This window comes from Pseudophryne corroboree, chromosome 1, assembly GCF_028390025.1.
Source record: "Pseudophryne corroboree isolate aPseCor3 chromosome 1, aPseCor3.hap2, whole genome shotgun sequence".
Classification (NCBI taxonomy): Eukaryota; Metazoa; Chordata; class Amphibia; order Anura; family Myobatrachidae; genus Pseudophryne; species Pseudophryne corroboree.
The window spans coordinates 954,112,576-954,140,405 of NC_086444.1; the positions used below are offsets into that span (position 1 = coordinate 954,112,576).

Genomic DNA, 27,830 nt, shown 5'->3' on the forward strand with positions numbered 1-27,830 from the left:
CGGAAACAATAGAGTCAACTCCGTATGATGATCAGTCGCAGAGCTTTAGTTCAGATGATGTAGCTGAACTCATTAATGCAGTGAAGGCTGTGCGTTCTCTGGAAGAACCAGCCAAGACAGCGTTAAAAGCAAAAGCACCTGTATTCAAACGAACAAAGTCAGTGAAGGCTGAATTTCCAGCATCAGATGAGTTGACGGAAATGATGGATGAGTCTTGGGCAGCGCCCAGTAAAAAGTATAAGATTCCTAAGAGATGGGATTCTTATTATCCATTTCCTGCTGGAGATTGTTCGAAGAGAGAAGTTCCTCCAAAAGTAGATGCACATGTTCTGCGACTCGTGCATAAATCTGCTTTACCACTGTCATCTACCTCTTTGAATGATGTCACAGACAGAAGGGTAAAGAGCCTATTGAAAAATATTTTTTCTCTTGTAAGTGCAGTGGTAAGACCTGCTATGGCTTCGGCCTGGGTAGCAAAGGCAATGGGCGAATGGATAGAGGAACTAGCGAATGACATCCCCTCTCCTACTAGGGAGCAAGAGGATCGTCTCTGCCGTTTAAGACAATCTGCCCAGTATTTAGAAGAAGCAGCTATTGATGTTGGCACTGTTGCTTCTAAAGCTTCAGCCCTGGCAGTAGTCGCTCGCAGAGCAGTTTGGCTACGGACCTGGAAGGCAGATGCGGAGTCCAAGAAAGAATTGGAAGCATTGCCTTTCGTGGGTAATATATTATTTGGAAAACCCTTATTGGATATCCTAGAGTCAGAGGCTGAATCGAAAAAGGTCAGATTTACGGCTACCTATAACCCTAAGTCCAAGGGTTTAAAATTTCGCTAGCAAAGCGAAAGCTAAAGAGGAGTCTAAACAACCCCAGTTTAAATCCAGGGGTAGGAAGCAGTGGGCTAGCAAAAAACCAGCTTCCAAACCTGAACAGAAACCCTCAGCCTGAAGAGACGGGCCTCCGCCTGGAGGATTCCAGGGTTGGAGGCCGACTCCTGCAATTTGCACACATATGGCAACAGTCAACAGCAGATGCCTGGGTGCAGAAGGTAGTATCTCAGGGGTATGGGTTCCCATTCAGGAGGCAGCCTCCTCAAAGAATTTTTTTGCACCAGCCCGTCTCGTATAGAGTCGAAGGCCAATGCCCTGCAAGAAGCAGTCCAAAAATTACTGCAGTCAGGGGTGATTGTCCCAGTACCTCCATCACAAAAGGGACAGGGGTATTACTCCAATCTGTTTCTAATCCAGAAACCAAATGGGTCATATCGACCAATTCTAAATCTGAAGATGTTGAACAACTACATATGGATCCCGAAGTTCCACATGGAGACGTTACGCTCCATAATGTTGGCTATGGAACCGGGGGACTATATGGTATCTCTGGATGTACGGGATGCTTACCTGCATGTACCTATAGCACTATCACATCAGTGTTACCTCAGGTTTGCCATCCTCAAGGAACACTTCCAGTTCCAAGCTCTGCCCTTCGGGCTAGCTACAGCACCCAGGGTGTTTACCAAGATCATGGTGGTTATGGCAGCTTGTCTGCGCAAGCAAGGGATAAGAATATTCCCATACCTAGACCTATTAATCTTAGCACAGTCGCAAGATTTACTGTTGAGCCATCTCCAACAGACGATAGTTTGTTTACAGAGACACGGGTGGCTCATAAATTGGGAGAAGTCGTCCCTGAATCCGTCACAGCGGATGGTTCATTTGGGAACCATATTGGATTCAGACCTACAGAGAGTTCTCTTACCAGAGAAAAAAATAGTCAAGGTGCAGGTCATGGCCCAGGAAGCGTTGCAAGCCCAGACAATGTCAGTCCATGCAGCAATGCGACTGTTGGGTCTGATGGTATCAACGTTCGACATGTTGGAATATGTGCAATTCCACTCCAGACCGTTGCAGCATCTCATTTTGACCAAATGGAACGGAAATCATCAAACGATAAAAAAGCAGATGATAAAGATTCCAGTAAATGTAAAAAGGTCTCTAGCATGGTGGCTACAGACAGACCATTTAAACAAGGGGAGACCCTTTTGGATAAAAGAGTGGCAAGTCCTGACGACAGATGCCAGCCTGCAAGGCTGGGGGGCGGTACTCGGAAGCCTATGGTTCCAGGGAAAATGGACCGCAAGGGAAAGTCGCCTGCCGATAAATCTGTTAGAAATAAGAGCCATTTACTTGGCTCTGGTTCAGGCAAAGGACAATCTACAAGGAAGACCAGTCCAGATCCGCTCAGACAATGCGACGGCAGTAGCATACCTCAATCATCAAGGAGGAACTCACAGCAAGAGTCTGATGGAGGAAGTAACCCCCATTCTAAAATGGGCATAACTCCATCTCCCAGCATTGTCAGCAGTATTTGTCCCGGGTGTACTAAATTGGGAAGCAGATTTTCTCAGTCGGCACACCATTCAGGAAACCGAATGGGCGCTACACCCAGAAGTGTTTCAGACACTGGTGAACAGATGGGGTCTACCAGAGATAGACCTTATGGCGTCTCGTCTAAACAACAAGGTTCCGAGGTACGAATCAAGAACAAGGGGCCCAGGAGCGGTCCTGGTAGACGCACTGTCAGTAGAATGGAGGTTTCAGCTGGCATATCTGTTCCCTCCAATATCTCTGTTACCCAGAGTAGTGAGAAAGATAAAACAGGAAAAGGATCAATCATTCTAATAGCTCCAGCTTGGCCAAGAAGGCATTGGTACACAGATCTGTTGAGAATGTCCGTGGAAGCACCGATACTGCTCCCTCAATGTCCAGATCTGTTAATGCAGGGTCCTTGTTGTCACAGTCATCTGGATCGCCTGTCTTTGACGGCGTGGCTGTTGAAACCTCTATCTTAGAGGCTAAAGGTTTTTCAAAGCAAGTAATCCAAACCATGCTTAGAGCAAGAAAGCCTTCTTCGGCCCGTGTGTATCATAGAATATGGCAAGCCTATATTCATTGGTGTTCTGGAAAAAATTACAATCCAAGATCCTTTAAAGTAGCTAGAATTTTGGATTTCCTGCAGGCAGGATTGGATAAAGGGTTGAAGGTTGCTTCCTTGAGGGTGCAAGTCTCAGCATTGACTGTATGGTTACAGCTGACCTACAGGATGTACGTACGTTTTTCCAAGGAGTAGTACATATTCAACCTCCATTTGTTCCTCCTGCAGCTCCCTGGGATTTGAATTTAGTTCTTAAATTTCTCCAGGGTCATTTGTTTGAACCACTTGAGAGAGCGGATCTTAAGTGGTTAACGGTTAAAGTTCTTTTTTTACTGGCAATGGCGTCAGCCAGAAGAGTGTCAGATTTGGGAGCATTATCATGTAAGTCTCCTTTCCTAAGTTTTTTTCCAAACAGAGCAGTTCTCAGAACGAGATCTAGCTATCTTCCAAAGGTGGTATCAAAATTTCACCTGAATGAAGAGATTGTAGTCCCCGCTTTTCAGGTATCGGGACTATCTGCGGGAGAAGCATCGCTGGACGTGGTCCAGGCTTTAAAAATCTACATAGATCATACTAGTGCCATCAGGAAAACAGATTCCCTCTTCATCCTCTACGGATTCCATAGAAGAGGATGGCCTGCTAGTAAACAGACGCTGGCGAGATGGCTCCGAATGGTAATATCTGAAGCTTATTCTCATGCAGATCTCCCTATTCCGGCTAATGTCTCTGCACACTCTACACGTAAGGTAGGTCCTTCTTGGGCAGCACAACAGGGTGCATCAGCAGAACAGATATGTAGGGCAGCCACATGGTCTTTCATAAACACATTCATCAGACATTATGCCTTGGATACTTTTGCCTCTAATGATGCAGACTTCGGGCGAAAGGTCCTCCTGTGCAATCGGGAGCGTCCCCACCACTAAAATGGCTTTGGGAATCCCAATGTTATCCTGTGGATAATCCTGTGGACCCAGCCAGAGAAATGAACGTTATGGTAAGAACTTACCGTTGATAACGTGATTTCTCTTATGTCCACAGGTATCCACAGGGATCCCACCCTGACGCATCTGATTTGAGGATCTAGACAATCACTAAACCTCTTCCTTCTTGTATGGATGGGTGTGCATGTGTGTTCTTATCGCCTGTACAGGTCTCTACCTAATGTTCCTGCCTAAGATCGCTGTGGAAAGAACTGATCTGACTGAGTTAGTGGGCGGGACTATATAGTGGAGGCCCCAATGCATCCTGGGAGGCCAGAAAGCTTGTGACCGTGTTGGTGCCATTTTCGCTGTCGCTCGACAATATCCCAATGTTATCCTGTGGATACCTGTGGACATAAGAGAAATCACGTTATCAACGGTAAGTTCTTACCATAACGTTCATTTTCCCACCAGCCATGAGTAGTTACCAAAAACTCAAATCCATGCACTCATCATCTCCTGCATTGATTATTGTAATAGTCTCCTGACTGGTCTTCCCAAACATAGGCCCTCACCACAATCCATTTTGAATGCAGCTGCGAGGCTAATCTTCCTCGCTAGACGTTCATCGTCTGCAGATCCGCTCTGTCAGTCCCTCCATTGGCTACCGGTATTCAACCGTATTCAATATAAAATACTTTTACTTGCATACAAGGCTATTGGCCAAACTGCACCAACATACATCTCTTCACTCCTCTCAAAATATCTCCCTACCAGACCTCTCCGCTCTGCACAAGATCTGCTTCTCTCATCCACATGTATTACCTGTTCCCACTCAAAATTACAAGACTTTATCCGTGCTTCACCCACTCTGTGGAATGCCCTCCCACGCACAATAAGACTCACCTCTAGTCTCCAAACCTTTTAAACGTTCCCTGAAAACTCATCTCTTCAGTCAAGCCTATCAAATTCCAGACCCACCCACATAACCTTCAGTGCTTCCCTAATGAATCACATCCTCTCTGTACAGTACACATAACCTCACATTTTGTCTTCCAACATTGCTGGGTGATCATATCATACAACCCATTAAGAACCTAGCAATCTGGTGGACCATTATGCAATAAGTAGCATCTATCCTTGTGTATCAATGCCTATTTCCCTATAGATTGTAAGCTTGCGAGCAGGGCCCTCATACCTCTATGTCAGTCTGTCTTTGCCAAGTTTTGTCCTATCACTGTTCTAATTGTAAAGCGCAACGGGATATGCTGAGCTATATAAGAAACTGCTAATAATTAAATAATAAATAATCACAGCAACTGCTTTTTAACAGAAATTGCAATCCTTACTGAATAAGGTCCTTAGCACATATAAGCTGAACTGCAGGCACCACTTCTGGGGCTCCAGAGTTGTTTTTAAGATGTCAGCCATCCGATGGCTGGCAACCTTTGAATTCCCACTATTTGATGGGAAAAAGTACTTTTATTGGATAAGGAACAATGATGGGTGCTAACCATTATTTTCCACTGTCCATCCCTAATGTTCTGGTGATCTAAATATAGATCTAAACAATCTTTCTGATACAACAGAAAAGGTGGTAAATGTATGTACAGTTGATATGGGGGAGAAGTGGTATCAGTGCACGTTACCTGCGCTATACCGCTTCTCCCCCATGTTTGATGGCTGCGGTGCGGGCACAGTGATGAGGGCTATATGCTCCCCTGTCCATATCTGCGCTGCTATCCAAAAGATAGCAGGCCTTTATGCGCGGGCAATGTACGATGCTGTACGTTCCAACACCTGCAGCTGACGATGCCCATTCACCACAAGAGGGACAGAGCGGTCCCTGCTTCTGGTGGGTGCCGGCTCCGGACTGCGCTGGGGATCTCGTGTGAGTAGCGAGATCCCGCGCATGTGCAGAGGAGCTGGCCGGGAAGGATAGACAGTGCGTCAGCACTGAGCTGATGCGATGTGTGCTCAGGGGGACATCGCCGGAAAGCTCCCCCGCTTTGGTAGACAAGATGTTAATACATCTTGTAGATGTCCCTTCCTGCTTCACCTCGGTAATGAGGCGACGCAGGAAGTGCATCATGCCGCTATAATACATATACCTATAAATGCCTTGTGAGCACTCTGTATTATGTCTGAGTACATTTTATGTGTTGGTGTCTTAATTACAACATTTCCTAGTGGAGGCTGACAGGTTTAGCGTTTCAGAAATAAATTGACTTGTATCTTTTCTGCAACACGCGCTATAACCAAGTAAGATTTGTAAGAACACATCTCTAAACATGCGTGTGATGTGTTTAAATGCAGCTTAATTAAATGAGATCTCTAGTTGCTACCAGCTTGTTGTAATAGTTTACTAATTATAATGTAGCTTTTGCTTCACTAATTAAACCTGAAGTGAAGTGAAATGAATGCCTGCCTGTCACTTCTACCACAGAGCCCATTAGGACAAAGCAAAGCTTTTTTTACTTATTAAAGCGTGTGCTCACATGTAATTTATGCGTGGCATGCTGAGATTGATGGGTGAAAATCATAGTGGACCCCCTGCACGTCTGCATTAATGTCTGCTTTCTAGGGAAGATGCCTCATGCTTGGAATATTTTTATTGATGAAAAGATCCACCAGCTCAGGTCATTTTTGTCTGTGGTAGCTGGGTATAATTACATACCCATCAAAATAGATCAACCCACCTGTGCTTGAATAAAGAAATCCAGAAAACATGACTTGTTGGGGGTACTTGAGGACTTGGGAACCACTGCTATAGGTGACTCTATATTAGCTTATTCATTAGAGGAAGCCATAGATTTACGCCTTGAAAGCTGGAGAACAGTGTTTGCAAGCCCAATGGGAGTGTGGTATGCGTGACCGGCGGTCAGCATATCGACGCCGGGATCCCAGCAGCGGAATCCCGACAGGGGGTGACGAGTGCAGCAACCCCCTTGCAGGCTCTCTGCGGGTCCCGGTGGCGACCTACGTTTGCCCACGGGTTCTATTCCTACTCTATGGGTGTCGTGGACACCCACGAGTGCGAATAGTCCCTGTTAATCGACATGCCGACCGTCGGGATTGTGAGGGTGCGGGATGTAGGGGGAAGGTTATGTGACAGTCGGTCACATAACAACATCCCTGCCCAGGGTATATGATAGCATGCAGGGTACTGTGTAAGTGAGGTATACTTATTATAGTGTGTATGGTAGGATGCAGCATGTATACAGAGAGTTGTGGAATACGGTGTGTATTGTGCATTGCAGAGTATATACTGGTGCAGGAAAACACGAGTGGAGGGGTGACTTGACAACTGCCCAAATGAATCCTAACCTACCCCTGAGGCTTGTAAACTAAGCTGGGTGTGACATGGCCCGTATGTTTTGAGGTCACGGTTAGTTTGTTTCTTACTGTAGGTGCTACTCTGTTGTTTGGGCCACCTGGATAACACAGTTTGTACATGTCCACATATTTACATATAGAGAGGGAGCATTGCACAAATTAAGCTACTATGTTCAAATACATTGTTTACACCAAGCATAGGGACCTGGAGGTGGTTACTTTCAGGACTCCATTTGATTAAATGAAAGGAGTACTGCTTGGAGGATTAAAAGCACATCAAAAGTACCCCTGTCTGTACAGTGCTTTTCGTGTGTCCTTATGCACTAAACAGGGCTTAAATCAAGGAAAAGAGTGGACTGTAATCCAAAACATGAGAAATGCAGAATCAGGAACAAAGTGGACAAAACTAGATAGGTCTAGTTTGAGAGTGACTGTTGTGGGCACTGAATGCCTAGTGTTAGTGCACTTCAAGTGTGTTACATTTTTATTTTCTGGTGCACTGTGGGCTGGTTTTGAAGGAACAGATTCACCCTAATAGAATGTAGGTGTGAATTATGCATCTGGTACACTCATAGGGGTATATTTTATGGAGTGTCTGTTGTAAACCATGTTTATGCCCAATATTAAAAAGGCAATGCCTTTACTTGCAAGATACAGCTAGTAAAAACATTTACATTTCAAGCATAAATACAGGTTGAGTATCCCTTATCCAAAATGCTTGGGACCAGAGGTATTTTGGATATGGGATTTTTCCGTATTTTGGAATAATTGCATACCATAATGAGATATCATGGTGATGGGACCCAAGTCTAAGCATAGAATGTATTTATGTTTCATATATACCTTATACACACAGCCTGAATGTCATTTTAGCCAATATTTTTTATAACTTTGTGCATTAAACAAAGTGTGTGTACATTCACACAATTCATTTATGTTTCATATACACCTTATACACACAGCCTGAAGGTCATTTAATACAATATTTTTAATAACTTTGTGTATTAAACAAGGTTTGTGTACATTGAGCCATCAAAAAACAAAAGTTTCACTATCTCACTCTCCCTCAAAAAAGTCAGTATTTCGGAATATTCCGTATTTCGGATATTTGGATACTCAACCTGTACTATCAGAAGCGTCAGGTTTTCCAACCCGGCGCTTCATGAGTGCGTACGAAGAAGGAAATTGTATGGTTGCTGTTATGTCCTGTTTGATCCTACTGTATGTGGTATATACTGCTGTGTATGAGTCTAGGTGCTGTATAATTGCATCACACCAGTTAATGGCTAACTACATTTAAACAAGCATTGGAAGTTTGATGACCATTCACTTCCTGGCATGCCTCCAGTTGGGTTATTTCTTGACAAATTATATTTTTGTGAAAACTAGTTTAAGCAGTCCACTCTGGATCTAGCAAAACCCAGCAAGATTACCATTTGCAAAGTCTCTGCAGTACAAGAATCACTTTTTGCTCATTAAATCACTCTAAATGGGTTTAAAGTTGTCTACTTTCTAAAGCTTCCACAGTTCCTACAGTATATTTCACTGATCACATTGCAAAACAAAATGTTATTTATTTTGGGGTTTTATATAATATTTACAGCCATTATTGGTTACATTTAAAATAAATAAGTATGATTTTAGTTTGTTGCCGCTTACGTGAGATATGTTGGCATCTACATTCCACCTATGATACTGCACTTACAAATGACAGGGAAATTCAGTTTTATTAATTTTTCTAAAGAGCGGTTTATTTGTGCAAGATGTAATGTTTTAATGAAATACTGACCCCTAGTGGAATGAATGTAGATTACATAGACCATATTTATTTTGCTTCATTTTAAGCCAAATATGTTTAATGGATAAATGTTACATATCCTCTTCCCAAGGAAAGCCTGAAATTGCTCTCGAAAATAAACCTAAATGTGTCCTTTTTAAATGCTGCACGTCTGTTTTACTATGTGCGTGTTTATTTTTGAGGTTTGCTGACTAGAAGCATCTGTCAGCAGTTGGGGATTTAGATTTCATGTAATCACTTATTGCCTGGCCAATTTGTAAATAATGCAGTTTGAGTGGAGATAGCAAAGTCTCTAATCCTATACCCCAGCTCTTCATAGTAGTCAGGAGAAATAGTGCTTCCTCCATATACTGTGGTCTCTTCCCTGGGTAACCAGGTTGGAGAAAATACTTTAGTTGACCCACTAAACAATATAAGACATGGGGTGTGTAAACTAATTTATTTTTATTTTTATAAGTTTTGGCTCTGGAATCCATAATAAATATATAGTGCTGAGGCAGGATGAGGGGCAGGGCAAGAGGAAAAGTGGTTTGTGAAGGGTACATTGGAAAAGATAGGTGGTGTGGGCAATATATGAAAGACCAGTGATGTCTGGATATGGGAGGACTGAAACTGGCAGGTCACAGGACAGGGAAGACAGGATCAAAGGGGGATGTAGGGGCCCAGGGATGGTAGTCATGGTGGGGGGTGGCACAGGGCTGGGAAGGCTGTCCTTAAGAAGGTGGGCAGTGGAGTTTGAACCTTGGTTGGGGGGGCAGAGGAATGAGAAAGCTGGCTCTTAATGGGGACACAGAACAAGGAAGGCTGGATATGGAGGGAGGGGGACACAGTAAATAGAAGGATGGACGTTATTGGGGAGGGAACAGAATGCTGACCTGATGAATGCTGGCCTGATGCACGCACCTTATATAGGAAGACAGTCCAGATGATGGTAGGAGGCGCCCACTGCTGCTCCTGATGTCTCCTAGGGTCCCCTTGCCCCTGCAGACAGGGGGTCCCGGTGGCAGATTATGCCCCGGTAGCCTGCCAAGACAGTGCTGCGACATTTCGAAGTTCGTGCTGTCCGCGAGCCAATCGCAACTCTCAGACCGACAGCCAATTGGAAGCGGCCGCATCGACCACTCCTGGTTGGCTTTCGGTCTGCGAGCTGCAGTTGGCTCGCGTTCAGCGGGAAATTCAAAATGCCGCAGCAGCACTGTCTTCACGCTTGGCAGGCTGCTAGTCCACAGTCTGCTGTCGGGACCCCCCTGTCTGTCAGGATCCGGGACACCAGTGCCCCCCCTGATGGCAGCCCTGGATGTCAAATCAACCTAGTCATGTGGGCTGCTGTCCTGGACTCAGCCACTGCCAGCAGAAGGAAGAAGCCTGCAGTTGAATACTGGACTGCAGTTGAATATTGCTTTCAGCTCTCAGATATCCAGCTGACAGGTCATCTGGAGAGCAACACCTGCTTCCTCAAGCTCAAGGGTGGCTAAGCTTGGTCCTCAAGGACCCCTAACAGTCCATGGGGCAAATGCACTAAGCCTTGGAGAGAGATAAAGTGGAGAGAAATGAAGTATCAACTAATCAGCTTTTGTCATTTTTTAAACACAGCTTGTAACATGGCAGTTAAGAGCTGATTGGTACTTTATCTCTCTCCACTTTATCACTCTTCAAGGCTTATACATCTCTCCTTTGTTTCCAAGAAAACCGTTAGAGCTTTTAAAATGTCAGTAACTGAAGGCACCGCCTGTGGATCTTGTAGGCAGATACATATCTGTGGCAGAGTATACTACACATGGATGTGGTTATGTGACCGGTGAGCCCGCAAAGGTCTTAGTTGCGCTCGATACTCCACCCCCACGGCATTATAATCCCCGGGGTCTTGCCGTCAGTATGGTGCCTGGCGGGATCCCAATCGCCGGTCACCCATACCCAACCCTCCTCATGTGAAATATCCAGGAAAATTGCGCTTGTGCGCCATTTTCCCAGTGACTTGTTTTGCGGGTGTTCAGATCTCTAGGAAAATGGGTTTTATATCATAATTTTTCCAATGATTTCTGTTGTGCTTGCCAGACAGGTAAGTATAATAGAACTGTGACGGCAGATAAGAACCGCTTGGCCCATCTAGTCTGCCCTAAACACGTGTATATGCACACCCTAGGTTTCATTTTTGTTGGGAGCCAAAGAACTTACTAGTATATTTTTGGAGTTTGGGACATGAGTTTTTCACAATTTTTTTTTTCTTTGTACCTTTTCATACTTAATGATCCACGTGGACTACAATTGGGAAGCCCGAAGCATAGTGAGCCATGTGAGGCGACACAGTGCACTAATTGGGGTTCCCGGTCACTCTACAAAGAAAACGACACTCAAAAAATAACACTCATGTCGACCTAGAAACCCTGTCGACCTAGTTACTCTCTACCTTCCATACCACACCCCTTTCTCCAGTCCTTATGGAGATTTATTCCCAAGGGTTGCCATAGCAGGCCTCTGTACTTCTGCACAGCGTCACAGTGATAGAGTATCACATATACAATAATACTTATTATATACCTCTGTGTAGCTTGTGAATAATAAAACACCGGGCTGTGTTTGCTGCCTCCCTGAGGTGCCAGCAGAAATGTGCATAAAGTAGGGCTTTGGGTTTGGTTGTGCATACAGGACGTGCTGTTCCTGTACCACGCCCAGTGCTTAGCATGGGATAGGCTGCTTAATGTGGCTAATGCTATGCATTCTCACGTGAAATAGTGTTTGTTACGGGAATCAATTTAATACCTCACGGCATTTAACTCTGAATTTAATCGCCCCTGATAGTCTTTATTTTACTCTCACTCATTACACGGTAAGATCTTGCCTCCCAATTGTTCATCCTACTCTGCTCTTAAAAATTGCAACACTGCAGTCTGGGGAAGGTGGGCGTGAACCAGTAGTGCTGGCCCCTCCCAGTTCCACCCCTGCCCATGTGGAGCATGAACCCCCTGTGTATTCTCCTGTGATGAGAATATGTAAAATAAATCTGTGGCTTGTTGTTTCTCACTGCTGTCAGTGAAATCTCAATGCAGTTGGACAGTTAGTTACTATACTATTTATATTTCTTTTGTGTAGAGTTCTGGAGAGCTAACCCAGAGTGCAGATGAAGACTGTTTCCTGGACGCCCCCCTCCTACCTTCGCAGAAACTTCAGTCTGAGATCCAGCCAACCTTTCTCCCAGTTCCCACAGTCAGCGTTAGCATTTTACTAGTACTGCTGCAGGTGGGTAAGAGACGAAATCTAAATGCCAGTAGAATCAACTGTGTTTCAGTTCCAAACATACTGATGGCATAGGATTGTTTTATCTAGTATGTAGATGCATGTTCTCTGGTTTGAAAACTATTTGAATTATCCTTAGATTAAAACCCTTCAGCTATATTGGATAATAAAAGCCTGAAGCTGGGTACACACTTGTCCAATATCAGACCACTTGGTCGGTCTGAGCTTGGATCTCATGCAGATTGGACAAGTGTGTACCCAGCTTAAGGCAAGAGATTGCGTTAGGTCTGTTACAGTAATGCTGGCTGTACAGTACAAGTCTTGAACCCTGCTGGCGCACTTGTACAGGGTATATTAATCATTTACACTTATATAAAATGAGTGGAAACATTTATTTCCGCTAACTGTTTCCACTTATCACTAAATAATTATCAAAATACTAGAGATGAGCGGGTTCGGTTTTACTCGGTTCTCAAAACGGCATCTTATTGGCTATCCAAAACACGTGACATCCGTGAGCCAATAAGATGCCGTTTTGAGAACCGAGTAAAACCGAACCCGCTCATCTCTACAAAATACTAATTTGAGGCTAATATTCAACTACTTAATTTAAATTAATAAGAACAATACTTAAATTTACATTCAGGTGCAACAAATTAGTATACACATTTCATTTACATTCAGGTGCAACATATTAGTATACACATTTCATTTACATTCAGGTGCAACATATTAGTATACACATTTCACATAATTACACTCCAACAACATATGTACACATGTGTAACCTGTTCTAATACATTTTGTTACAGTTGGCAAATATTCTATATTGTTATCAGTTGGTGGCAAATCCAACATCTATATTTATTGTTGACCACATGCAATACCACATTGTGGTCTGTAGAGGACACACATTCACATTTTTGTCATTTAAATGCCTTAGTAATAATAGATTTCAGCATCATAAAATAAACAAATTGATGCTATCAACATATTGAAAAGAAAAGCAGTAAATTTAAATAAGGCCTCCATGCTGGCTCAAAGTGAAACCTGTTAAATATCTAAAAACTAGAAATGTATGTGCTACGTTATACAGTTTGTTTGTTTGTTTGTTTTAGTGGAAATTATAGGGTTGTATTTGTATTTTACATACATGCTACTGAAAACACTTTACATTTTAGGCTATTTGTTTTAATCATGTATTTGAATCATGTTATTGTTTGTGCCATAATAGCTGTACTCTCTTGTAACTCTTAAGCTGGCCATACACTTATGTGGCTTCTCGGAGGAGAGAAGGCACATGCAATCACCCTTGAACCACCCGGCAGCTACCCGGTGGCAGGATCACGTATGATACACTGTATGCAAAAGGACTGCACACGACGTGTCGTATGCGACCCCAGCCAAGGCTGCCGGTACAATATATATCTACAGTGCAGTATTTCCGATATAGGGACTCCGATCCAATGCTCACGGGACCACGCATCGGATCGGAGGTAAAAAAACATGCGATTTTCCAGTTTTCATCCGATTTATCGGCATCGGATGAAATCGGGCAAAATCGCACTAGTGTATGGGCACCTTAAGTAACAGAAATCAGGTTTGCTCAGACTAGCTTCCTGAGTGGATGGTAAGGACAAAGGGGTCTATTCATGAACCAGTGGAGAAGTTGCCCATGAAGTAAGACTTATAATTTGCATACTATACAGTTGTGCAAAGCAGCTGATTGGTTGCCATGGGCAACTTCTCCACAGGCTCACTTCTCCACTCTTTTCACTGCTTCATGAATAGACCCCAAACTGCCTAATATACCAGTAAATGTTGTTCGGTTCTGTGACCCTAAGGTCACATTGATTCAATTGTACCCCTTTTACACCAAGTCAAAAACCCGGGTCGGCCGTCTGTGTAAACAGCTCCCCAAAAAATAACCTGGGTCAATTTACCCAGCAATTGTACCAGAGTCTCGACCATGGTAAAACCCGTGTTGAGGGGCATTGTAAACGGATAACCCGGGTCACCTGACTGGGGACCCTTTTACGGCAATGGGAGAGCACATACCTCCTAACCTCCTCCTCTTGTGGGCAGACAGGAGGATGAGGGACAGGGCGCACCCAGTCTCTACCCAGCCCTACTATGCAGACCGCAGCGGTGCCGGGGTGAAGGTGAATGGATGCTGCACGCATGAGTGCGCTGTCCATTCACTGCACAGATACGAAGGCTGGCGGCAGGCCAGCAGCTGACAGAATTCTGTGCTTGCCCCCAGCGTGACGTAGGCACCACAGGGGTCCCAATCTGTGGATTTCCTGGCGCTTGGAGATGATGTCTTCTACAAGCACCGGCCTTAAAGACACTGCACCCATGTACAGTGTGAAATGTGCCGGCCTGGAAATATCCCAGGTCGGCATCGCAGTGGAAAACGGGGTAAATCCCGTGTCTGACCCGGATTGGAACAGTGTTCCAAATACCAGGTCAGTTTTGGGATTTTGGTGTAAAAGTGCTATTTCTCCTACACTACTTCATGGCAGCCCTTACTCTTGGGATTGTATCCTATTCCTAAACTTAGACAGGGAATCTTCTTAAACACTTTAGGACCACCCACCTTGGGTATATAGCCCTGCTCCTCCCCTTCCCCCATTAGTCTTTTTTCCTGTCTCCTAGCTTGACAGGGGATGAAGTTTGTTTTTTACTAGTAAACATTTACCTCTATTCCCAGTGATACGCCTCTGTGTAGCCGTACTGGAAGAGGGTGGCTCCCTGGAGAAGGCAAAGTGTGCTTGGGGCAGTTCTGTAAGTCCCCGCTTTCAGCTTAAGGTGTTCACCCGCTGTGTATTTGCTACTGGTCCCTCTCCCTCCCGCCGCTGTCTGGAGCCGTCTCCCCGGGCGCAGTTTGCTCCGCTAGCCGCAGCGCCTGTATCTCCGGCGGGACCGGAAGTGCGGGTGGCCGGAAGGTCAGCGGGGCGAAGGGGAAGTGAGGCTGGCGGAAGCGCTGTGAGGGACAGCGTGCGGCGGTTGGCGGGCGGAAGTGCTGGAGCTGCCGTCCTGTAAGCTGTGGGGCGGTCGGCTCAGCACCGCTCTCTATGGTATTTTTAAAGAGTTTAAATAATGGCGCTGCACACTAGGAGTGAGAGACTCCTATGAGCTGGGCAGGATCTATGCTTACCAGCAGGATGGATAGAGAGCCTTCTCCCCATAAGCCGATGAGTGCCCGGAAGAGGTAAGTCCTCATAGAGGACATCTTCTTTTCTCAGGTCTGATTTTCCTGGGTAGTTAGGATTTTAATATGGTGCTACTGCTGTTCATTTTGTAGTGTGTCTCCACCTAAGAAGAGACTATGCAAGAAGAGGCATATGGATATACAATGTGCAGCATGTGATAAGATTTTTTCTTCTACTGAGAATGTGAAGTTCTGTGAGGACTGTATACAGAGTGACATTCAGCAGGCCAGTCAGATTCAGGAATTGAAGGACTGGATGAAGAGGTCCTTTGTTACTAAAGAACAGCTGGCTGATTTGCAGGGGAATAAAAGATCTAGATCCCTGGCTAGTATTGACTCTCAGGACGAGTCAGCCTCTATGTGCGGTTATGCTGATTGTCATGCTTCCTCTAGTTCTGGGTCAGAAGAGAAGGAGGAAGTTAGAGAGTTTAATTTGGATCTTGTTGACAGTCTCTTAAAGAATATATTTAATACCATGAACTATAGACAGAAGGATAAAGGAGATGAAGATAAGGATGTTTTGTTTGGGGATAAATCCAAAATGAGCAGATGTTTTCTGGTTCACAGAGCATTGAAGGATGTAGTGCCTAAGGAGTGGCAAAACATTGAACATTGGAAGTGTTAAACGAGTGGATCGGATGTTTCCGGTAGAGGATGAACAATTTGTGGGCTGATGTACAGTGCCTAAGATTGATGCAGCAGTGGCAGAAATGGTGTCTAAAACTACGATTCTGTTAGAGGACGGAGCTGTCCTGAAAGATGGCATGGATAAGCGAATGGAGAGTGCGCTGAAGAAATTACATATGTCCTCAGCAGTATCCTTAAGGTCTGGTGTGGCTGTTGCGTCTGTTTCCAGAGCATTGAGAGTTTGGGGATCAGTGTTGTCCACAGATATTGAAGAGAAAATCTCAAGGCAATATTTGCAGAGAAGTCTAGGTATCATGCTCAAAGGCATAGAGTATCTGTGCGAAGCTTCTTTGGATGTGTTAGATTTCGCAGCAAAATCCATGGCGGCAGGGGTGATGGCTAGAAGAGCTTTGTGGCTTAGATCATGGTCGGCGGATATGCATTCCAAGAACCGGTTGGTGTCATTACCGTATGAGGGTTCCCTATTATTTGGAAATAAGCTAGAGGCTATTATACAAAAGATGTCAGGGGGTAAGTCAGCGAGGTTGCCTCAGGACAAAAGAAATACATTTCCGTTTCCTTTCCCTAAACAACAATTTAAAGAAGCAAGAAGTTATAGGCCGGGGCGAGCTTATATGGGGAGGTATTCCTCGGGGACGAATAGGCAGTCCTTTCGCCAGGCTTACAGGAGAGGTGGACGAAGACAATGACTATCGCAGAGTTCCGGTATCCTTTCCGGTGGGAGCCAGGCTCCAGAAGTTTGCCAGTCTCTGGCAGTATTCAATTTAAGACACTTGGGTACTGGATGTAATATCTCAAGGATACCGGATAGAGTTCTCCGAAGTTTCAAAAAGGGACAATTTTGTAAGTTCAAGAAGCCCAACTGCGAGTCTGGAATTAAAGGCTCTGGAAGACAGTTTGGAAAAGTTGATCTGGGCGAATACAGTAGAGCCTGTCCCGCTTTCAGAAAGAAAGAACGGATTTTATTCCAAAATATTTCTGATAAAAAAGGCGTCAGGAGATTTCAGGACGATACTAGATCTCAGACAGCTCAACAAATATATAAAGACGATAATATTTCGTATGGAGACGATAAAATCTATTCTGTCAGGGGTAAGGAAGGAGGATTTCTTAGCGTCCATAGACCTAAAGGATGCTTACTTTCATGTGCCTGTACACACGCGGCACAGAAAGTACCTGAGGTTTTTTGTCATGGGCAAGCATTTTCAGTTTACATGCCTTCCTTTCGGTCTGAAGTCATCACCAAGGATATTTACCAAGGTGCTGTCGGCACTGGTGACCGTAATAAGAGGACAAAGAATAGCAATTTGGGCATATCTAGACGATCTACTGGTGTGCGGAGAGTCGAGGCAAGAAGTAAGAATGGCGTTAGAAGTGACGCTGCAGATCCTACAGGGACATGGCTGGTTAATAAATTGGGAGAAAAGTCAGCTAGAACCAAGGCAAGAAATTCAGTTTCTCGGAGTACAGGTGGATACTGCCGATTATACAATGGGTCTTTCAGAAGAAAGATGCTCAAGGATTCGGAATCTGGCTTCTTTGGTAAGGGAATGCAACAGTGTGACTCTGCGTCAGGGGACTAGTCTTTTAGGTATGATGGCCTCCTCCATAGACGTGGTCCCTTGGGCGAGATGGCGGATGAGGGACCTTCAGCTAGAGATCCTAGGTTATTGTCGAAGACGTTATTCCCTGAATTATCGCATAAAGTTAGGCCAAGGGGCAAGACGTTCCCTAGACTGGTGGATGGAAACAGAACTGGTCGACAGGAAGACGACACTGTTGGATCGTCACTTCCTCATTCTAACGACAGATGCAAGTGCAGTTGGTTGGGGGGCGCACCTGTTGCAACAGAACTGCCAAGGAAGGTGGAGCCACCAAGAGAGAAGATTTTCTTCAAACCACAGGGAAATGAGAGCTGTGTGGAAGGCGATGAAATATTTCCAGAAGCAGTTACAGGGGAAACATCTCAGGATATTTTCAGACAATGTAGCAGTGGTAGCATATCTCAATCGGCAAGGAGGCACCAGAAGTCATGTGTTAATGGAAGAGGTATCAAACATACTGCGTTGGGCGGAAGGTCATCTCGAATCCCTATCAGCGCTGCATGTTCCCGGAGTAGACTATTTTGTGGCAGATTTCCTCAGCAGGCAAGCAGTGCTACCAGGAGAGTGGGAATTGAACGACACGGTGTTCAAACAGATTGTACAGAAGTTCGGCAAGCCACAGGTGGTCCTGATGGCCACACACATCAATGCGAAGGTTCCTCTGTTCTTCTCCCGATATCTCCCAGGATCAAGCGGGGTGGATGTCTTCTCTCTCCCATGGGGGTTCAGACTAGCATATGTTTTTCCTCCGTTTCCAATGATTGCACGTATCCTAAGGAAGATCAGAGAAGAGAGGGCACAGGTCATAATAGTTCTTCCATATTGGCCGAAGAGAGTGTGGTTTCCTTCAGTACTGAGGATGGCAGCAGGGGAACCTTGGACGTTGCCGCTAATAACGGATCTGTTACATCAGGGTTCATTGCTGCACCCGAATTTGCAACAACATCATTTGACGGCATGGAAATTGAACGGCAATTATTGAAAGACAAGGGTTTGTCTGAGCAGGTCGTTAATTTGCTGATTCAGTCGAGAAAGAAGGTATCCTCTAAGGTCTACTATAGAGTCTGGAAAACTTTCATTTCCTGGTCCGGCTCAAGATTTAACCCGCAGAAAGCAGAGACATCGCAGGTCCTTCAATTCTTGTTTGATGGTTTTGAGAAAGGGCTGGCGGTATCCACTATCAAGGTCCAGATAGCAGCACTGAGTGTCCTGTTGGAGCGAAGATTGTCTGATGAGAGCCTAGTGAGGAAGTTCTGTCAGGCAATTAAAAGGATAAGACCTCGCTTTAGGTCGGTTGTCGCTCCGTGGGATCTGAATTTAGTTTTTAATTCATTAATGTTGTCTCCGTTTGAGCCATTGCAGGACGTCTCGATTAAATTTCTAACTTGGAAAGTAGTGTTTCTGGTAGCCATTACATCAGCCAGAAGAGTTGGAGAGCTACAGGCCCTGTGGTCTGAGAAGCCCTACCTTAATTTCCTCCCGGGTAGACTTGTGTTAAGGACTAATCCAGATTTTCTGCCCAAGGTGGTGTCAGATTTCCATTTGAATCAGGACATTGTGTTACCATCATTCTACCCGCATCCGCAGAATGAGGAGGATGAGAGAATGCATAGTTTGGATTTAATCAGAGCAATCTCGGTGTATCTGGACAGAGTGAAAGCGTTCCATAAGACAAAACACCTCTTTGTGTTATATTCAGGTGCAAGGAAGGGTGAGAAACCTACGAAACAGACCATCTCCAGATGGATTACAGAACTCCTGACGTTTATTTACAAACAGAATGGTCAGGAGGTTCCGGAACAGCTAAAGGCACACTCTACCAGGGCCATGGCAGCTTCTTGGGCTAAGAAGGCAAGGCTCTCGGCAAAGGATATATGTGCAGCAGCCACATGGTCTTCCATTCATACATTCTCCAGTCATTGGGGGTCATTCCGAGTTGTTCGCTCGCAAGCTGCTTTTAGCAGCTTTGCACACGCTAAGCCGCCGCCTACTGGGAGTGAATCTTAGCATATTAAAATTGCGAACGAAAGATTAGCAGAATTGCGAATAGACACTTCTTAGCAGTTTTTGAGTAGCTCCAGACTTACTCGGCATCTGCGATCAGTTCAGTGCTTGTCGTTCCTGGTTTGACGTCACAAACACACCCAGCGTTCGCCCAGACACTCCTCCGTTTCTCCAGCCACTCACGCGTTTTTCCCAGAAACGGTAGCGTTTTTTCACACACTCCCATAAAACGGCCTGTTTCCGCCCAGAAACACCCACTTCCTGTCAATCACATTACGATCACCAGAACGAAGAAAAAAACCTCGTAATGCCGTGAGTAAAATACCTAACTGCATAGCAAATTTACTTGGCGCAGTCGCACTGCGGACATTGCGCATGCACATTAGCGACTAATCGCTCCGTTGCGAGAAAAAAATAACGAGCGAACAACTCGGAATGACCCCCATTATGCGGTAGATGTTATTGATGCACACTTTGGAAAACGTATCTTTGATGCAGCATTGAATTAAACAAATTATAATTTTCAGCATTGACAAGATGTCTCTGGTATTTTTTATTGCTCTCCCTATATTGAGTGTTGGTATATCCCAAGAGTAAGGGTTGCCATGAAGTATTGTAGGAGAAAAAAGCAAATTATACTTACCGATAATTTCATTTCTCCGAGATACTTCATGGCAGCCTACAATATACCCGCCCTTAGTGGAGTATGGATATAGCCTGGTCATAGGAGACACTCAAAAGACTAATGGGGGAAGGGGAGGAGCAGGGCTATATACCCAAGGTGGGTGGTCCTAAAGTGTTTAAGAAGATTCCCTGTCTAAGTTTAGGAATAGGATACAATCCCAAGAGTAAGGGCTGCCATGAAGTATCTCGGAGAAATAAAATTATCGGTAAGTATAATTTGCTTTTTTTCTCACACTTGGTGATGGCTCTGGACTCGCTGATGTTTGTTCTCTGAGTCCTAGAGCTGTGTACAGAAATCAGCAACTCCAGTGTGAGACGGGCCACAAGGTGTTTCTGCGCCGTTGCAAAGCCAACCCCCCGTCACATAGGTGGGTGAGCGGAGTTGACCCGTAAGTGGGAAAAGATAGAGAAGTAAATGCTCCTAAATTTCCAAGTTTTAAATAATTAAAAATCAACCCCCCCCCCCCCAAAACAAAAAAACAAAAAAAGGTCCACTTCTACTACATCAGTGGGGTAAGGAACATATTTGCATAAATTAAACGTTCTGTAATCATGCAGTGTGGTAGGTTATGTAGGTGCTGTAAGAAAATAATGGAAATCTTATTTGAAATACCAATCCTGAAAATGACTGTTACAGCATATAAGATTGTTTTTGAGCAGTCTAATAACATATACTGACATTATTAGTAAATTGTTAGACTGATATCTGAAAGGAAACAAAAAACAAATATTGAAAACTCATTTTTCCAGGTGGCGTTTGTAGCTCTGGCTTCCATCGCTGGGTATTTTTGCTTATTCAACAATGAAGAGGATATATGCAAGAAGTACACCACTCCATTTAATCTAACCACCACTGTGATCATTTCCAAAGTCATCCTGTGGTTACTTCATGTGCTCAATGAGCGTTTTGTCCAGCACCAGCATTGCCGTGTGAGGAACCGAGGCTACCTTAACTTGTACCGATTCACTAGGCACCTCACCACGCTTCCTGTAATGATACACTCCACAGGTACTGTATTATGTGTCCTATGGAATTACTATGTATAACTGCCTTTTTTTAAATAAATAATAATTTTTTATTTCTCATACGTCCTAGAGGATGCTGGGGACTCCAAAAGGACCATGGGGTATAGACGGATCCGCAGGAGGCTGGGCACACTATAAAGACTTAAACTGGGTGTGAACTGGCTCCTCCCTCTATGCCCCTCCTCCAGACCTCAGTTAGACTTTGTGCCCAGGAGTGATGGGTCACACACTAGGGGAGCTCTACTGAGTTTCTCTGAAAGACTTTGTTAGGTTTTTTATTTTCAGGCAGACCTGCTGGCTACAGGCTCCCTGCAGCGTGGGAGTGAGGGGAGAGAAGCAGACCTACTTCTGTGAGTTTCAAGGCTCTGCTTCTCGGCTACTGGACACCATTGGCTCCAGAGGGTTCGATCACTTGGTGCGCCTAGCTACTTGTTCCCGGAGCCACGCCGTCACCCCCTCACAGAAGCCAGAAGAAAGAAGTCTGGTGAGTATTCGAAGAAAAGAAGATTTCAGAAGACTTCAGTAAAGGAGGTACAGGGGTAATGCTGCGCTCCATGCTCCCACACACCAACGCACTCACAGGGTGCAGGGCGCTGGGGAGGGAGCGCCCTGGGCAGCAGGTTACTAGTCTTCTTAAGCTATTCTGGCAGATAAAAGCATTTCGGTGCCGAGGCACCGTCATTCATCCCCCGCCAGCATTATTAACGATGTCCCCGCCACCGCTTATACGGGTGCAGGGAGCGGGGGGGGATGGAGCGCCCTGGGAAGCGAGTAGTATGTTTTTAGCTTGCTGCCAGGGGCTCCGTACACAGACCCCGGCAGGCGTCTTATAGCACGCTAGGCGCCATTATTCCCCGTCGGCCACCATTATTTCCCCGCCGCCGGCTCCTACGGGTGCAGGGCGCTGGGGGGGGAGCGCCCTGAGCAGACGATTCTCTTAAATCCTTATGCTGGCGGTGCCGGGGCTCCGTGTCCCCGGACCCCGCAAGCGTGTGCTAGCGCAATGCGCGCCATTTTCACTCCGTCGCCGGCTCCATGGGTGCGGGGCGCTGGAGGGGAGCGCCCTGGGCAGCATTTGTTAAACATCCCGGGCGGGGGAACATACCCGGACTCCGGGTGTTTTCACCCCGCCTTATTTGAGAGGGTAAGCGCGCCGGGAAGGGGCGGAGCTTAGCCCTCATAGAATCAGCGCCATTTTCCTCAGATACCCGCCAGTGGAGGGGGGGGGGGGGCACATTGTTTTAAGGCTATATAGTTGTCATATAGCATTATGGTTTTATAATGGACGAGTAGTCACTCTTATATTACATAAATTCACTGTTTCCCGGTTTTTGTACCCACTATTGGTTAGTCGACATGTGTCGGCAGGTGTGAAGGCTTTGTCATAGGCTGCTGTGAGGATAACTGTCGGCTTCGATGGCGTACTTGATTCGGAAAATAAAGTAGTAACAAATGGGTGTTTGTGTACCTGAACAGTAAACACGGTAGGGGAGATACATTTGTGTATGGATGCCCAGTCGGCATCAACAGTATTTCCTGGGTAAAGATTTATCAGGCGGTGTGTGTGTGTGTGTGTGTGTGTGTGTGTGTATATATATATATATATATATATATATATATATATATATATATATATATATATATATATATATATATATATATGTGTATATATGTGTGTGTATATGTATATATATATATATATATATGTATATGGGGGGGTGTCATCAAAATTGTAGTTGTATGCTTCCCCCAGACCCCTCGGGGTTACGTGATTATTATTATTATTTTTTACCCATTTACTATGCTGTCGACATTTACTAAGTTTCTGTCGACCATAAGTTCCTGGTAGATCCAAATCGGGACATGTCAGTACATGGTCATACACATTCGCAACACATTACTGTCACTAGGGACCGGACAGGTCTGGGCGATCCACTTGCGTATGGGTTATATCTATATGTGTATATATGTAGATATAGGCTTATATATGCATGGTTAGGATATATGTGTTTTATTGTGTATTACATGATGTATATCCATGAATGCTGAAATAATGGTATTCTTATCGTGTGCCTGTCGCTCTGTTGATTAAGCTCTAGATTGGCCGTGACGAGTTGGTTTCGATCCTCTCAAGGAGTCCGAATATTATTCTCTTCACAACACGGAGAGAAAATGATGACAGTCAACTCCTGGTCAACGCAGAGCCCGGTCGCAAAGGATCATACACAGGCAGCTAAGTGAAATTTTATTTCTATACTTTGGCCTTATTTGCAATGTATGCATTTGAGGGAGTGTTGTAGTCTGGTAAGCATCCGATAGAATTATCCTACCCAGAGTGGGTAAGGCTTGCCTATGTTTATTTTTCCTTATAACATTACAGCAGGCTGCCACGTGACAGCAGGTGGTGTGACCGAAAAAATGCGGAGGAGGTCTCCGGGAGATGCTGATGGGAGGTATACAGCTGTTTGGTGTGGCCTTTCTTCAGTCAGTCTTGGCGGCAAAATTCGTGAGTTAACCTCCTTCACAACGGTTGGTGACGCATTCTTTTGTGGGATGCAGTCGTTTTAACCGGTTCGATACCGTTCTTTTTTTTTTTCCTTTTCTGTGTTGACAGTGGAAGGGGAAAAGGTAAGTGTTCTGCAGCCTTGTTAGGTTCGCAGAAGTGGACGTAGTTTTCTGTTTCCACTACATTCACCACTTGTCGCTGAGTTTTTCTGGCTGGTCCCCACTCCGGGGACCACTTGTCTACTAATTTTCAGTTAGTCCAGGAATAGTCTAGGACCTGTGAGTTATTCATAGAAGCCAAAGGGGAACATTCTGAGTTACGGTTGTCTCCCCTTACTGTTTTTCTAATAGATTTAGCCTTTCCCCTATGGAAGGGGAGGTTGCACGCGACGCCATACAGAGGTGCGTCACGTTCAGGACGTTGTCTGGTTGTCCCTGTAAAAAGGTGCATATCGTTGTTTATCTCTGACTGTTCTTCGGCGCAGGGATTGGCCTGTTGTTCCCAACGACGCAGATGTCAGACGTGGGTTTCAGAGTAGATACTGACCGGTTAATGTTCGGTGTTTTTCCTGTGGAAAGAGGTCTGAGGATCCAGAGGTGGATCGGCTTTGAGGTGACACCTCCTCGATAGGTTCCATTAATAAGGCAGATGGATACGGCATAAGAGGCCTTTTCGGTGAGCAGGTCTAATACCAGAGTGGTTTTCATGGGACCAGTTGGAAATGTGGTCCGGGGCTCACCTGCGCATGCACTGGAATATAATCAAACGGCCAGGACATCGTTCCTGTGGTGTCTGCTCGGTATTTTCCTTCTAGAGGAAGGAAGGTTAGGGATCCAGGTTTAGAGCCTGGTGTCCTTGCATACAGATCTCCAAAGCTGGGGAGCAATCCTTTGCAAGGGACGTATTTCTAGAGGATGAGGTCACGTTGGGAAACTTGTCTGCTGTAAGCTTTCTTGAATTAAGAGCTATTTTAGACGAACGTATTCTTCGTGTTCTGCCAGTGTTAATTCTGCCAGACGACTTGTCAGCAGTGGCGTAAGTAAGCCGCTAGGGCGGAACAAGGACAAAGCGGAAATGGCAGAAGATGCACAGTTTGCAGTTGAGTGGGAAGTCTAGAATACGCTATATTAGCAGTCTTCGTTCCGGAGGTAAACGACGGAGAAATAGATTTCCTCTGCGGACACGATATCCAGCCAGGATAAATTCTGTAATCATAGAGAAGCTTTCTCAGACGTGTCAAGTCTTTGTGGAGTGTCGCAATTGGACATGTTGGCGTCTCGCCTCAGCGAGAGCCCTCGAGGAGATTGTTCCAGGTTAAGGGACACTCAAGATATAACAGTGGACATTCTCGTGACACCGTGGGTGTTTTTAGTCGGTCTAGGTGGCCTCCCCGCTTTCACTTTTCTGACAGTGGTAAGCGTAAGATGATCGAAGGTTCCGATGATCCTCTTAAATCCGGTCTAGCCAGCGAGAGTTGGCTATCTAGTTTTCATGGTTTACTCATAGAAAATTACTGCCCTTATCCTTTACGTGAGATAATGTTACAACAAGATCAGGGCGTGTATCAGGACTTACCGCAGCTGCGTCTGACGGCGGGGCGGTTGAATGTCAGATCCTAAGCCGAACAGGTGTTCCCAGTGAGGTAGTTTCTTCAGTTCTTCAGGCTAGGAAAGAACTGACGGCACAGCGTTACCACCGTTGTTGGAGTAATTAGGGGTGTCGGTGTGTATCCAGGAAGGCTCCTATTGAGGACTTTCAACTAGGTCGTGCTTATCCATACTTTACAAGCCGATGTGGAGGCAAGCCTAATAAGTTTCTTTACGAAATTTCTCTCTTGGAAAGTGGTCAGGCTATTGGCTTTGACGTCCGCAAGGCGGGTGTCTGAAGTGGTGGTTTTGTTTCACAAGAGCCTTGTTTGATCTTTCAGGTGGATAGAGAGGAATTGAGTACTCGGTTGGTAGTTATACCAAGAGTGGTTTCTGGGTTTCGCAGAAATCGGCCTATTTTGATGCCGGGGGTTACTTAGGCATTAGCTGGTTCAAATTCCCTTGATCTAGCCAGGGATTTGAGTATGTAGGTCATCCATTTGGCTCAGTTTGGAGAAACAGAGGCCCTGTTTGTCTGGTATGTTCCCAGCTTGATTTGGGAGACTGCTTTATGCAGTCAGTTACATGCTGAATCTGTGATGCGGTTTGGCATGTTCGTTCTACGGCTGCTTTGCCGTCACCGAGGTCGGTGGAGGTTTCTTCTTTTGGGAAGATGGGCTTTTCTTGGGCGGATGCCCGAGGAGTCTCGGCGGTTCAACTTTGCCGAGCGAATTCTTGGTCGGGGTAAAATGCTTTTGCTATGCTCTACAAGTTTGATACCCTGATTTTTGGGGACCTTATGTTTGCTCATTCGGTGCTGCAGAGTCGTCCGCACTCTCCCGCCCGTTTTGGAGCTTTGGTATAAACCCCATGGTCCTTTTGGAGTCCCCAGCATCCTCTAGGACGTATGAGAAAATAGGATTTTGGTACCTACCGGTTAATCCTTTTCTCTTAGTCCGTAGAGGATGCTGGGCGCCCGTCCCGGTGCGTACGGTATCTGCAGTTATTGCTTTTGGTTGCACCCAGGTGGTGTGTCTTCTCTGTCAGCCGGTTGCTACCGTTGGTCATGATATAGCATGCGGGGTCTTATTTTTGCTTCTGTGGACACACGGGTTGTGTTACATATTCTCTCAGCATGTGGCTGTGTTTGTTCATGCCGTTGGCTGGTATTCTACTGAATGCCACGTTCTACGGTGTGTTTGCGGTGTGAGCTGGTATGACACTCACCGTGTTTATAATAATAAATTCTTTCCTCGAAATTGTCCATCTCTCCTGGGCACAGTTTTCTAACTGAGGTCTGGAGGAGGGAGGAGCCAGTTCACACCCAGTTTAAGTCTTTATAGTGTGCCCAGCCTCCTGCGGATCCGTCTATACCCCATGGTCCTTTTGGAGTCCCCAGCATCCTCTACGGACTAAGAGAAAAGGATTTACCGGTAGGTACCAAAATCCTATTTTATATAGTACATTTCTCCAGTAGAAGGCATTAACATCAATTATACTATGTTCACTTGCACTGACTAGTGGAGGTTATTAAATGCTGGATATGATGTGACTTGCACATGCTCGGTTTCCCACCTCCCACGTGATCATATTACAAATATAAAAAATGTGTTCAAATGTTTGTCAATATATATAAAACAAATGTGACAATTGAATGTGTGGGAATCTTTTTATCAGGGTAGAAAAAAAACTTTTTTTTTGTTTTGTTTTTACATAAATGTTTTAATGAAAAAATTAATCATGTATTAGAAACCTTGATCAAACATGTTTTGAGGCTTTCTAACCATGTTATTGGGCTTTGATTTATTTATTTTACATATTTCAGTAAACCAATTTTTTTACATCTGAATATAAGTAGATAGACTAAACATATTAATACATATAAAGTACACAGAAATAGATGAAATGGTAAATAAGAACAACAAGTTAATGTTAAGCATTAGACCTACTTATTGCTTATTATAATTAAATACATCTGAATAGTAATACAAAATGGAAAATGCAAAAGTACTTTTCAGAGAAACATACATACATCTATAGTTTGTGTGTATGTATGTACATATACTGTGTGTGATAAAATATACAACGCAATGTAACTCCAAGTCAATCACACTTCTGTGAAATCAAACTGTCCACGTAGGAAGCAACACTGATTGACAATCAATTTCACATGCTGTTGTGCAAATGGAATAGACAACAGGTGGAAATTATAGGCAATTAGCAAGACACCCCCAATAAAGGAGTTGTTCTGCAGGTGGTGACCACAGACCACTTCTCGGCTCCTATGCTTTCTGGCTGATGTTTTGGTCACTTTTGAAAGCTGGCGGTGCTTTCAC

General features: G+C 44.9%; 1 protein-coding gene across 2 annotated transcripts in view; it reads left to right on the top strand.

Moving 5' to 3' along the window:
- Positions 1-27,830, top strand: part of TMEM192 (transmembrane protein 192) — a 221,969-nt gene that overhangs the window by 44,518 nt on the left and 149,621 nt on the right. For both annotated transcript variants that reach the window (XM_063920434.1, XM_063920433.1), the window contains exons 2-3: positions 12,079-12,225; positions 21,127-21,385. In XM_063920434.1, coding sequence (XP_063776504.1) covers positions 12,079-12,225; positions 21,127-21,385 — 406 coding nt within the window. The remainder of the gene's footprint in view (positions 1-12,078; positions 12,226-21,126; positions 21,386-27,830) is intronic.